Genomic DNA, 14,382 nt, shown 5'->3' with positions numbered 1-14,382 from the left:
ACTTGCTTGTTTTTTTTGTTTTTTTTAGTGTCCAGGGGAGGAGGGGGGGGGGTCTGTGTCTTTTGATTTTTGTGTGTGCGTTTTTGGGAAAGATATAAAACCTGTAAATAAAGTTTAAAAAAAATCAATACAAACACAGGTTGGTCTGATAGTTCAGTTTCTTTCAGGCTAATGAATATAGTGCGTGTTCACATTTTGGGGGGGATGGGTAACCCCTCTAAATTTGCAGCGATTGAACGCCCCTTCTAAAGACAAAAAAATGAAAAAGCGCGACTCGTCAAAACCTTTATTTTGAAAACCTATAGGATGTCCGACTCGGGTGCGTCCCGGCGCTGGACGTGTGTGAATAAACGCCGTTGCGCGGGCAGCGGGTCGGTGTGCCGTGCGGGAGCGCGGTAGTCGTCAGTGACACGAGCCCAAGTCTGCCGCCGCTTCCCACCGGAAGCCGAAGTCGCGACGGTGCCACAGAATGCAGTCCGTATTCGGAAAAAACGGAACCGAGACCCCCGAACCGGTCAAGGCTGAAGTGAAAGGTAGAAACGAGTGTGCGCTTTCGCGTAACGTAACCGTGCAGCTGGACGGGTTGTCTGTAATGAAGGCGTAATTGGCCGGTTTGCTCGATGGCGTCTCAACTCATCCAAGTGGCGGAGTCTCTGCCGTGCCTGTTTGATTTAACCGCGGCTTCCGGTAACCCCGGCGCGTGACGGCAGGTGTCTCCACGCGCCGGGGTTAAAACGCCAGGTGGGCTTTTTTTGGACAAAATGCCACAAAAAACTTAAACGTCGACTGTTTTACAAGCTATTCTTCCAGTGTTACTCGACATTTCTTGGGGTACTTTTTCGTTTTCACACGGTGCTCCTTACAGCGGCGCCCCCAGACATTTTTCTTAGGGGGGGGGGGGCAAATGGGGCCACTGAAAATCTTGGGGTGGCACACCAAAACCAAAAGCCATGACTGAATTTGGGGAATTCTATGATGCTGTTGCAGTTTGCTGTATAGCCTAGTGGGAAACTGTCAATATGAGAGTTAAGGAAAATATACATTATTGATTTAAATGAACAGCACCTAATGCAAAATATCAGATAGAAGCATATTATGCATAATCAGAAGCATATTCTGCATATGCGACTCGTGGTTGGGGGGCCAGCGGGGGGGGGGCAGGGATAGTATCAGGGGGGCCGTGGCCACCCCTGGCCACCCCTTGGGGGTGCCACTGACTCCTTAGCTCAGTGGTTCTCAACCTTTTTGGGGTCCTGGACCCCCTGCGTATTTTTGATCTACCCTGAGGATCCCTCCACCTGATCTTGGGGGAGGGGTTGCAATTTGATAGAAACAGTAGAAACTGCATTTTAAATTGCATTATAGCATTTATTCACTCTTTGGGGCAAAAATAAGAGCTTTCAGTTGTAACTTAGATATAGTTAACAAAACAGAATTCTTATGCAGTAACTTTCAGATATATGTAACAAAACAGAATATGTATTCAGTAACTTTCAGATATATGTAACAAAACAGAATATGTATTCAGTAACTTTCAGATATATGTAACAAAACAGAATATGTATTCAGTAACTTTCAGATATATGTAACAAAACAGAATATGTATTCAGTAACTTTCAGATATATGTAACAAAACAGAATTCTTATGCAGTAACTTTCAGATATATGTAACAAAACAGAATATGTATTCAGTAACTTTCAGATATATGTAACAAAACAGAATATGTATTCAGTAACTTTCAGATATATGTAACAAAACAGAATATGTATGCAGTAACTTTCAGATATATGTAACAAAACAGAATATGTATTCAGTAACTTTCAGATATATGTAACAACAGAATTTTTATGCAGTAACTTTTAACAATGCAAACGGGAGCGAGATCTCTTATTAAAATACAATAAATTACACTTGTGAAACAGATGTAATTAGAGAAAAAAGTCCTGTTACCCTTTATAGTTTAGGTAGATAAAGGTCTCAGTCACATTTGAGTAAAATAAACCTATTTCTATAAATGTCATAGGATCTTTTTTAAAGATATTTTATTTTCACGGACCCCTTGCAATTACACCACGGACCACTAGGGGTCCGCGGACCCCCGGTTGAGAAACACTGCCTTAGCTTATACGCCTAGCTTAATTCAATTCTCACAAATTAATGCCATTTACAAGTTAATGTAAGTTTGTTAGGGTTTTTTTTAGTGTTAATGATTGAACTCTTTCAATTGGGGGGGGGGGGAGATTCACTAAAAATTTTTCAAAACATTTAAACTTTTTCAATTGGTTACTCCAAAAAAATAGATGTTTAAAAAAAAAACTTGATTTATGAATTCAGAAGTTCATCGAAAGGAGAGACACAGGGATAAGTCACGGACTACCGTATACAGGAGTCAGCACTGGGGGGGACTCTGAAGACTACCCCCCGAGGTGAACCGCTACAAATCTGGTGATAAAACACGACACGGATCTCAGGAATAACGTTCGACACAGCGCGCAAACATGCATTCAGCACATGCAGTTCTACAGCAAGTTCTGCAACCTCACGCTAGGAGCTGTACAATGCACACTCGTATGCCACTCTCCCAACGGGCGGTGGGGGCAGCGGAATGAAGCCCCCCCCCCCACACACACACATGGACCATGGCACAAGTGCTGTTATGTTTTAAAGAGCATGGCTGTTAGGGGGAAGACCGTACATTTACAGTTATGTTACTCACATGCCGAGAGTACATGTATATGTTAAAGTGTGTGTGTCTGTGTGTGTGTCTGTGTGTGTGCAGGGAAAATCCCAGGCTGGCTCCAGGGGACCTTGTTGAGGAATGGCCCTGGTCTGTTCTCAGTGGGAGATTCGGCCTATAACCACTGGTTTGACGGCATGTCTCTCATTCACAGCTTCACGTTTGACAAAGGTGAGAGAGAGGACGTGAAGACTCCCTTCACTTGTGCTATTAACACCCGACAAGACGTACAGCATTGAACACAAGGACATATAATAGACTTCTATCCTGTGTCCAAACAGTCCTCTTGACATTGGTGGCACTAAGTGGCGGCAGTGGTGTATTCCCCTCAATACTGCTTACAAATGTTCACCACAGTTAGCACAACCCACCTAGCAGACGCAAGTCTTCCTTATCAATGTTGAACATTGCCACACAATCCAGATATCAGACTTGTGTTAATACCAGGTGTGAATCTAATCTGACTGTATCTTATCTATTCTAATTTAAATATCATCACACATTTGGATATCATCAGCATGTTAAGGCGGTCTGTGTTACTGTCATACAAATGCCATATTTGTGTTTAAAATGGTGTATATGTGTTGAAGTTGGAAGGCTGTGTACACACATAACTTACAGTGACTGTGGAAGATACAGTGGTGATAGATCAGACCTGTTTATTAGTCGTCGTGTTACAAAATCCCTTTTCACTGCAGCTTTGATTCACTGATGCTTTGTTTTCATCAGAGGAAATACACGTGTAACACACAACACATACGACACATATCAGCACATGGTGAGTCCAGCACCATAGAGCTGATGTGTGGAAAAACCCTCTCACTGTGTTGGTACTGAGAGGCTGAGTAATGTCATGTTGTGTTGTGTTGTTTTATGATGTGTGTGCCAGTTTGTTGTTTTGTTACTGTAAAATGGGTGCGCCTGTGTTATTGCAGTATAATGTGTTTGTTTTTGTATTGTTTTGTGTTTTTTTGTATTGTTTGTATGATGTGTATGTTGTATTGTTACAGTATAATGTATTTTTTGTTTTACTGTATAATGTATTTGTGTGGTGTTACAATATGTGTGTGTTACGGTATAATTTATTTGTGTTATGTTACAGCACAATGTGTATGTTGAATTGTGTTAAAGTATAATGTATTTGTCTTGTCTTGTGTTACAGTATAATGTGTGTATGTTGTGTTGCAGTATAACCTGTGTTGTGTTGTGTTACAGTATAATGTATTTGTGTTGTGTGCAGTATGTGTCTGTTTATTATGTTACAGTATAATGTGTTTGTCTTGTGTTACAGTATGTTTGTGTTGTATTGTGATAAGTAAAACAACATTTTAGCTAACCGAAATAAAAGTAAAAACTAGATTTTAGAAAAAAATGAAAACTAACTGAAATGATATTGTGTACTTTACACAACTAACTAAAATAAAAATATACAGAAAACGTCTTTAGTTTTAGTCTTTGTCAGTTTGGTCAAATTTGTCAACACAACAAGCATGAGGAGGCGTTGGTGGGTGCACGTGTTTATTCAGACTGGGATGTCTGCATGACGGTGAGTCGGTTGCCTTCACAAAGCCTTGTGTTTGTATTGTTATACCTATTCTGAACTGCGTAAATATTGCCCCTGACAAATACCCCCCATATTATGATGAAAAAACTACTGTTTCAGTGTAATGAGTGTGTGATGTTATAGCATAATGTGTGTGTGTGTCGTGTGTCTCAGGTGAGGTGTACTACAGAAGTAAGTTTCTGAAGAGTGACACCTACAAGAGAAACATCGCAGCCAACAGGATCGTTGTGTCTGAGTTTGGGACCATGATCTACCCGGACCCCTGCAAAAACATCTTCTCGAGGTAGGCTAGTACAGTACAGTCTTGTTTCTGACAGTCAACGCAACATCACAATTACTGATGCGGTTTTATAAATGTGCAATCTGGGGGGCGTCTGGGTAGTGTAGCGGTCTATTCTGTTGCCTACCCTCCGGCTTGGTTGGGTGTCCCTACAGACACAATTGGCCGTGTCTGTGGGTGGGAAACAGGATGTGGGTATGTGTCCTGGTCGCTGCACTAGGGCCAACTCTGGTCGATCGGGCCGCCTGTTCAGGGGGGAGGGGGAACTGGGGGGAATAGCATGATCCTCCCATGTGCTATTTCCCCCTGGAGAAACTCCTCACTGTCAGGTGAAAAGAAGCGGGTGGCATGTATTGGAGGAGGCATGTGGTAGTCTGCAGCCCTCCCTGGATTGACAGGGGGGTGGAGCAGCAACCGGCACAGCTTGGAAGAGTGGGGTAATTGGCCAAGTACAATTGGGGAGAAGAAAAAAAAAAGGGGGGGGGGTCGCAAAGGAAAAAAAAGTGCAATCTAATTCATTGTGTTAAATCAAACCAGTGTTCACTGGTCTGTGACAAAGTGCCGGTTCCCAGTTATGTCATTCATGAATGGACATGGAACCCCAAGAAATAGTGTCCAAAAAAAAAAATCAGTCATTGAAATATAGATTTATTCTAGAATTTTATATTCATTTGTTTGGTTTTGAAGATTCACTTCCTACTTTAGCCCTGTTCTGCCGCTAACCTTGATGCCACCCTCCTCTTCCTCCATGACCCGACTCCTCCAGGGCCTTCACTCACCTCTGCAAGGCCATCCCAGATTTCACTGACAACAACCTTATCAACATCATCCGCTACGGTCAGGACTACTATGCCGCCTCCGAGATCAACTACATCAACCAGATCGACCCCGTGACCCTGGAGACTGTTGACAGGGTGAGTGTAGTTCTGACCACCTGACCGACTGACAGACCGACACAGGGTTGTGTTGTGGTGCTCAGAGCAAAGCCTTATCACTGCTTGGGTTGGGGGCCACATTAGTTAAAACCTAACCACTGACTGATGGCACTGACTGACTGTACTGCGTTTTGATAAAAGCAGATTTAATAAGTGTGTGGAACTGAATTCCAGATAAACTACAGGAACCACATTGCTCTGAACCTGGCCACGGCTCACCCTCACTACGATGACCAGGGAAACACCTACAACATGGGCACCGCTATCATTGGCTTCGGTCGGCCAAAGTACGTCATCTTTAAAGTCCCCGCTGACGCCTCAGGTAGACTTCAGTGTATCTTTCTGAGCACTTACACTCAACCATGACTAATGCTGTTACTACTGATACTGATGCAGCTACAACCATGACCATGCATGTACAGGTTTTATATACACTCACTGGCCACTTTATTAGGTACACCTTGCTAGTACCGGGTTGGACCCCCTTTTGCCTTCAGAACTGCCTTAATCCTTCGTGGCATAGATTCAACAAGGTACTGGAAACATTCCTCAGAGAGTTTGGTCCATATTGACATGATAGTGTCACGCAGTTGCTGCAGATTTGTCGGCTGCACATCCATGATGCGAATCTCCCGGTCCACCACATCCCAAAGGTGCTCTATTGGATTGAGATCTGGTGACTGTGGAGGCCATTTGAGTACAGTGAACTCATTGTCATGTTCAAGAAACCAGTCTGAGATGATTCGAGCTTTATGACATGACGCGTTATCCTGCTGGAAGTAGCCATCAGAAGATGGGAACACTGTGGTCATAAAGGGATGGACATGGTCAGCAACAATACTCAGGTAGGCTGTGGCGTTGACACGATGCTCAATTGGTACTAAGGGGCCCAAAGTGTGCCAAGAAAATATCCCCCACACCATTACACCACCACCACCAGCCTGAACCGTTGATACAAGGCAGGATGGATCCATGCTTTCATGTTGTTGACGCCAAATTCTGACCCTACCATCCGAATGTCGCAGCAGAAATCGAGACTCATCAGACCAGGCAACGTTTTTCCAATCTTCTATTGTCCAATTTTGGTGAGCCTGTGCGAATTGTAGCCTCAGTTTCCTGTTCTTAGCTGACAGGAGTGGCACCCGGTGTGGTCTTCTGCTGCTGTAGCCCATCTGCCTCAAGGTTCGACGTGTTGTGCGTTCAGAGATGCTCTTCTGCATACCTCGGTTGTAATGAGTGGTTATTTGAGTTACTGTTGCCTTTCTATCAGCTCGAACCAGTCTGGCCATTCTCCTCTGACCTCTGGCATCAACAAGGCATTTTCGCCCACAGAACTGCCGCTCACTGGATATTTTCTCTTTTTCGGACCATTCTCTGTAAACCCTAGAGATGGTTGTGCGTGAAAATCCCAGTAGATCAGCAGTTTCTGAAATACTCAGACCAGCCTGTCGGGCACCAACAACCATGCCACGTTCAAAGTCACTTAAATCACCTTTCTTCCCCATTCTGATGCTCGGTTTGAACTGCAGCAGATCGTCTTGACCATGTCTACATGCCTAAATGCATTGATTTGCTGCCATGTGATTGGCTGATTAGAAATTTGTGTTAACGAGCAGTTGGACAGGTGTGCCTAATAAAGTGGCCGGTGAGTGTATATATATGTATATGTGTGTGTGTGTGTGTGTGTGTGTATATATATATATATACATACATACATACATACACAGTCAAATGCCTATTTCAGATGAGGAGAAAAGGCAGCCTGCACTGAGGAAGGTGAAGCAGGTGTGTTCGATTCCGTTCCGCTCCATCCTGTTTCCGGGATACTTCCACAGTTTCGGTATGACAGAGAACTACATCATCTTTGTGGAGCAGCCCTTTAAACTGGACATCCTCAAACTGGCCACCGCCTACTTCAGAGGCGTCAACTGGGGAAACTGCCTCAAATACGACGAAGATGACATTGTAAGTGAGCGACAGCATCTCCCTTCTGGGGTAACTCTGTTCATAGCAACCGATGCTGATGTTGAACTTTACAGCCTCTACCAGCTTTTAGTCATCGTGTTATTGTTGCGGTGTTAATGATTGTCAGCTAGGCCAAATGAAAAAGAAAACAAAACCGCTGATCAAGGAAAATTTAAAAGATTTGGTTTTGCAGTCCAGCGACATGATGTTGCTGGACTGCAACATCATGAATCCCACATATGACATATGTGTGGGACGTCATCATTACAACAATGATGATGTCCCACAAATGTCCAATAAACTTCTCTGGAAGACAAGTGAGGACTCGGACCTACGTCTTTTCACTTACAGAATATGAAGCGACACCTCGTGATTGGTTTGAGGAATGAGTAATTAATGAATTTAACCTTTGTATGCTACCTATAGTATGTCTCTCTGTGTCTATTTATCTTTCTGTCTGTCTGTCTGCCATCCAGACGTTGTTCCATCTGATCAACAAGCATACAGGGAAGGCTGTGTCAACCCGTTACTATGGCGATGCTTTAGTGACATTCCACCATATAAATGCATATGAGGACGAGGGTCACGTCGTGTTTGACCTGATTGGCTACAAAGACTCCAACCTGTACCAGATGTTCTACATGGAAAACATTAACCAAGACGCCAAAGACTTCATCCAGTCCCACAAAAGCTTCTCTCCTCCGGTCTGCAAAAGATTTGTTCTGCCTCTGAACATTGAGAAGGTACCACATCTGTCTGTCTGTCTGTCTTTTTAGTACTGAGACATCTTGTCTAACTCAGAGTTAGGTTCTACTGCACATGTAAGAAGTGTCCAAAATTCATACTTAAGTGAAAGTTCAAAAATTACTTCGGTAAAAGTAATTTCAACAAGCAAGTTCAATGACTCGATTGCCCCCCCGACAGCTCCTGTAAGTTAAGCAGCACGTTTATTTCTATCTTCACAACTAAGTTTGGACAGTATGATGTTTTCAATGGAGTTTTCAGTGGAGTTTGTGGTTCAGTGGTTTAGTAAACTGCTGTACCACTCACAAGGTTATAGGTTCTAGACCTGTGTTTTTCATTCTATCTCATTTTTACATGCTAACAGCCAAAAGAAAAATTCAAAACTGCCCAGAGAACATCCCCAAGTGTGCGAAGGCCCCGATGAAGCACTGGTTAGTGCTCAAGACAGAGAGTCGATGTGGTTGTCACGGTGTGAAGGCAGGTTCCAATCCCGGTCTGTTAGGAAAAAGTGGAGATGGCAGAGATGGCGGTGGCTGGAGAGGGCAAGGGGAGCAGGTGGTGGTAGCAGCAGCTGGAGACGGCAAGGGGCGGTTGGAAATGGGGGTGGTGAGGGGAGGAGCAGGAGATGGTAGGGGAGGCAGGTGAGGAGAGCGGCGGCTGGAAATGGGGGTGCAGGCAGCTGCTCCACCAGTGGGTGGAGAAAAAAAAAATTTCTCCCCTTTCGAGCTGCCACTGCCTGCTCCTCCCTGCTCCAACCACCTGCTGCTCCCCTTGCCATGTGCCGCTGCTCCCCAGGTGCCTCCACCGCTGCTGCTCCCCAGGTGCTGCCGCCGCTCCCCAGGTGCCACTGCTCCCCTTGTCAGGTGCCGCTGTTCACCAGGTGCCGTTGCCACTGCTCCCCTCGCCAGGTGCCGTCACCCCCGCTCCTCTCCAGGTGCCACTCCCCTCACCCTCTCCAGGTGCTGCCGCTGCTCCCCCCCAGGTCCCGCCTACTGCTCCCCTCGTCCTCTCAGGTGCCACCGCTCCCCTCACTTGCTGCTGCCATCTCCACCACTGTCTCCGTCCTCTCCAGGTGCCGCCGCTGCTGCTCCCCTTGTCCTCTCAGGTGCCACCGCCTGCTGCTGCTGCTGCTCCCCTCGCCATCTCCGCCACTGTCTCCGTCCTCTCCAGGTGCCGCCGCTGCTCCCCTCGCCATCTTCGCCACTGTCTCCGTCCTCTCCAGGTGCCGCCGCTGCTCCCCTCGTCCTCTCAGGTGCCACCGTCTGCTGCTCCCCTCGCCATCTTCGCCACTGTCTCCGTCCTCTCCAGGTGCCGCCGCTGCTCTCCTCGTCCTCTCCAGGTGCCACCGCCTGCTGCTCCCCTCACCTGCTCCCGCCATCTCCACCACTGTCTCCGTCCTCTCCAGGTGCCGCCGCTCTCCTCGTCAGGTGCCACCACCTCCGCCCATTGCCGCCGGCATCTCTGCCCTCCCAGGTGCCGCCGCTGCTGCTCCCTTCGCCCGCTGCTCCCCTTGTCGTCTCCAGGTGCTGCCACCTGCTCCCCTCGCCAGCCACCTCCTGCTGCTCCCTTCACTCTCTCCAGCCACCGCCATCTCCCACTGCTGCTATCATCTCCACTCTCCCAGGTGCCGCCACCTGCTGCTCCCCTCATCCTCTGCAGGTGCCGCCGCCGCCACCTGGTGCTCCCCTCGCCCTCTCCAGGTGCCGCCACCTCCGCCCGTCTCCAGCCACCACTATCTCTGCCCATTGCCATCTTCAGATTTGAACCTGCCGTCACATTGTCGCAACCACATTGACTCTCTGTCTTGAGCACTAACCAGTGCTCCATCGGCGCCTTCGCACATTTGAGGGTGTTCTCCGGGCGGTTTTGAGTTTTTCCTTTGGTTGTCAGCATGTAAAACTTAAGTATAATGACAAACACGGGTCTAGAACCTATAACTTTATGAGTAGTACAACAGTTTACAAACCACTGAACCACGAAGTCCTCTGTACACTTGGAGATGTTCTCTGGGCGGTTATGAGTTTTTCCTTTGCATGTTAGCGTGTAAAACTTAAGTATAACAACAAACGCAAGTCTAGAACCTATAACCTTGGGAGTGGTATAGCAGTTTACAAACCACTGAACCACGAAGTTCTCTGTCTGTTAAAAGACGCTCTCCGGGCAGTTATGAGTTTTTCCATTGCATGTTAGCGTGTAAAACTTAAGTATAATGACAAACACGGGTTTAGAACCTATGACCTTGTGAATAGTACAGCTGTTTGCAAACCACTGAACCACAGAATCCTGTGTACATTTAGAGTTGTCCCCCGGACAGTTATAAGTTTATAAGTTCCTTTGCAAGTTGGCATGTAAAAGTTAAGTATAATGACAAACACTGGTCTAGAACCTATAAATATATGAGTGATACAGCAACTTACAAACCACTGAACCACAAAGTCCTCTGTACATTTCAAGGTGTTCTCCGGGTGGTTATGAGTTTTTCCTTTGCATGTTAGCTTGTAAAACTTCTGTATAGTGGCAAACACAGGTCTGGAACCTATAATCTTGGGAGTTATACAGCAGTTTACAAACCACTGAACCACAAAGTCCGCTGTACGTTCTGAGATGTTCTCCGGGCGGTTATGAGTTTTTCTTTTGCATGTTAGCGTGCAAAACTTAAGTATAATGACAAGCACTGGTCTAGAAACTATAACCTTGTGAGTGGTACAGCAGTTTACAAACCACTAAACCACCAAATCCTCTGTACATTAGGAGATGTTCTCCGGGCAGTTATGAGTTTTCTTTTGCATGTTAACGTGTAAAACTTAAGTATAATGACAAACACAAGTCTAGAACCTATAACCTTGTGGGTGGTACAGCAGTTTACAAAGCAGTGAACTACAAAGTCCTCTGTACATTTGGAGGTGTTCTCTGGGCGGTTATAAGTTTTTCCTTTGCATGTTAGCATGTAAAAGTTAAGTATAATGACAAACACTGGTCTGGAACCTATAAATATGTGAGTAATACCGCAGCTTACAAACCACTAAACCACGAAGTCCTCTGTACATTTGGAGATGTTCTCCGGGCGGTTATGAGTTTTTCTTTTGCATGTTAGCGTGTAAAACTTAAGTATAATGACAAATGCAGGTCTAGAACCTATAACCTTGTGAGTAATACAGCAGTTTACAAACCACTGAACCACAAACTCCGCTGTAAGTTTGGAGGTGTTCTCCGGGCAATTATAAGTTTTTCCTTTGCATGTTAGCGTGCAAAACTTAAGTATAATGACAAACACAGGTCTAGAACCTATAACCTTGTGAGTTGTGCAGTAGTTTACAAACCAGTGAACTGCAAAGTCCTCTGTACATTTGGAGTTGTTCTCCGGGCGGTTATAAGTTTTTCCTTTGCATGTTAGCATGTAAAAGTTAAGTATAATGATAAACACGGGTCTAGAATCTATAAATATGTGAATAGTACAGCAGTTTACTAACCACTGAACCACAAAGTCCTCTGTACGTTTGGAGATGTTCTCCAGGCAGTTATGAGTTTTTCTTTTGCATGTTAGCGTGTAAAACTTTAGTATAATGACAAACGCGGGTTTAGAACCTATTACCTTGTGAGTTGTACAGCAGTTTACAAACCATTGAACCACAAAATTCTCTATACATTTTGAGATGTTCTCTGCGCGGTTATAAGTTTTTCCTTTGCATGTTATTATGTAAAAGTTAAGTATAATGACAAACACTTGTCTAGAACCTATAAATATGTGTTACAGCAGTTTACAAACCACAGAACCACAAAGTCCTCTGTACATTTGAAGGTGTTCTCCAGGCAGTTATGAGTTTTTCCTTTGCATGTTAGCGTGTAAAACTTAAGTATAATGACAAACACAGGTCTAGAACCTATAACCTTATTAATGGTACAGCAGTTTACAAACCACTTAACCACAAACTCCGCTTTACATTCCGAGATGTTCTCCGGGCGGTTATGAGTTTTTCTTTTGCATGTTAGCGTGTAAAACTTAAGTATAATGACAAACACAGGTCTAGAACCTATAACCTTGTGAGTAGTACAGCAATTTAGAAACTTCTGAACCACACTGACAGCGGTGGTTTAGAATCTATGACCTTGTGAGTTGTACAGGACTTTACAAACCATTGAACCACAAAATCCTCTATACATTTGGAGATGTTCTCCAGGTGTTTATAAGTTGTTTCTTTGCATGTTAGCATGTAAAAGTTAAGTATAATGACAAACACTGGTCTAGAACCTATAAATATGTGAGTAATACAGCAGCTTACAAACCACTATACCACGAAGTCTTCTGTACGTTTGGAGATGTCCAGTGGAGATGGCAGTTATGAGTTTTTCTTTTGCATGTTAGCATGTAAAACTTAAGTATAACGACAAATGCAGGTCTAGAACCTATAACCTTGTGAGTAGTACAGCAGTTTACAAACCACTGAACCACAAACTCTGCTGTAAGTTTGGAAATGTTCTCTGGGCGGTTATAAGTTTTTCCTTTGCCTGTTAGCGTGTCAAAGTTAAGTATAATGACAAACTCTGGTCTAGAACCTGTAACTTTGTGAGTGGTACAGCAGTCTACAAACCACAAAGCCCTCTGTACACTTGGAGGTGTTCTCCGAGCGGTTATGAGTTTTTCCTTTTCATGTTAGCGTGTAAAACTCAAGTATAAAGACGAACACAGGTCTAGAACCTATAACCTTGTGGGTGGTACAGCAGTTTACAAACCACTGAACCACGAAGTTCTCTGTATGTTAAAAGACGCTCTCCGGGCAGTTATGAGTTTTTCCATGGCATGTTAGCGTGTAAAACTTAAGTATAATGACAAACGCGAGTTTAGAACCTATGAGTTTGTGAGTTATACAGCAGTTTACAAACCACTGAACCACAAAGTCCGCTGTACATTCCGAGATGTTCTCCGGGCGGTTATGAGTTTTTCTTTTGCATGTTAGCATGTAAAACTTAAGTATACTGACAAATGCAGGTCTAGAACCAATAACCCTGTGGGTAGTACAGCAGTTTACAAACGACTGAACCACAAACTCACCTGTAAGTTTGGAAATGTTCTCCGGGCGGTTATGAGTTTTTCCTTTGCATGTTAGTGTGTAAAACTTAAGTATAATGACAAACACAGGTCTAGAACCTATAACCTTGTGAGTGGTATAGCAGTTTACAAACCACTGAACCGCAAAGTCCTCTGTACATTTTGAGTTGTTCTCCGGGCGGTTAGAAGTTTTTCCTATGCATGTTAGCATGTAAAAGTTAAGTATAATGACAAACACTGGTCTAGAACCTATAAATACGTGAGTGTTACAGCAGCTTACAAACCACTGTACCACGAAGTCCGCTGTACATTTGGAGATGTTCTCCGGGCGGTTATGAGTTTTTCCTTTGCATGTTAGTGTGTAAAACTAAGTATAATGGCAAACACGGGTCTAGGACCTATAACCTTTTGAGTAGTACCATCTCCTCCTGCTGCTGCTCCTCCCCATTGCTGCCCCATTTCCAGCTGCCACTCACCTCGACTGCCCTCGCCATCTCCACCACCACTACTGCCCCTCTCCAGCTGCCACCGCCACTCACTGTCCCCTCACATCACTGCTCCCTTCACTATCTCCAGTTGCCTCCCTCTCTGCCCGTCTCCAGATTTGAACCTGCCTTCACACCGTGACAACCACATCAATTCTCAGTCTTGAGCACTAACCAGTGCTCCACCAGGGCCTTCACACGTTTGGGGGTGTTCTCTGGGCGGTTTTGAGTTTTTCCTTTGGCTGTCAGTGTGTAAAACTTAAGTATAATGACAAGCACGGGTCTAGAACCTATAACTTTGTGATTGGTACAGCAGTTTACAAACCACTGAACCACGAAGTCCTCTGTACGCTTGGTGATGTTCTCTGGGTGGTTATGAGTTTTTCCTTTGCATGTTGGCATGCAAAACTTAAGTATAATGACAAACACGGGTCTAGAACCTATAACCTTTTGTGTGGTATAGCAGTTTACAAACCACTGAACCGCGAAGTTCTCTGTACATTTGGAGATGTTCTCCGGGCGGTTATGAGTTTTTCTTTTGCATGTTAGCGTGTAAAACTTAAGTATAATGACAAACACAGGTCTCGAACCTATACTTTTGTGAGTGGTACAGCAGTTTACAGG

At 44.7% G+C, this 14,382-nt stretch overlaps 1 protein-coding gene across 1 annotated transcript in view; it reads left to right on the top strand.

The window, feature by feature from the left end:
* The first annotated feature begins 458 nt into the window (after nt 1-458).
* bco1l (beta-carotene oxygenase 1, like) overlaps nt 459-14,382 on the top strand; it is a 30,234-nt gene continuing 16,310 nt past the window's right edge. The window contains exons 1-7 of the mRNA XM_056301188.1: nt 459-533; nt 2,781-2,909; nt 4,456-4,585; nt 5,349-5,496; nt 5,692-5,839; nt 7,262-7,482; nt 7,959-8,225. Of these exons, the coding sequence (XP_056157163.1) occupies nt 470-533; nt 2,781-2,909; nt 4,456-4,585; nt 5,349-5,496; nt 5,692-5,839; nt 7,262-7,482; nt 7,959-8,225 (1,107 nt within the window). The 5' untranslated portion in view covers nt 459-469. The remainder of the gene's footprint in view (nt 534-2,780; nt 2,910-4,455; nt 4,586-5,348; nt 5,497-5,691; nt 5,840-7,261; nt 7,483-7,958; nt 8,226-14,382) is intronic.

Source organism: Lampris incognitus, chromosome 21 (assembly GCF_029633865.1).
Source record: "Lampris incognitus isolate fLamInc1 chromosome 21, fLamInc1.hap2, whole genome shotgun sequence".
In the NCBI taxonomy this organism is placed as follows: Eukaryota; Metazoa; Chordata; class Actinopteri; order Lampriformes; family Lampridae; genus Lampris; species Lampris incognitus.
The sequence above is the reverse complement of the archived record's forward strand: the minus strand, read 5'-3'. Positions and strand labels throughout refer to the sequence as shown.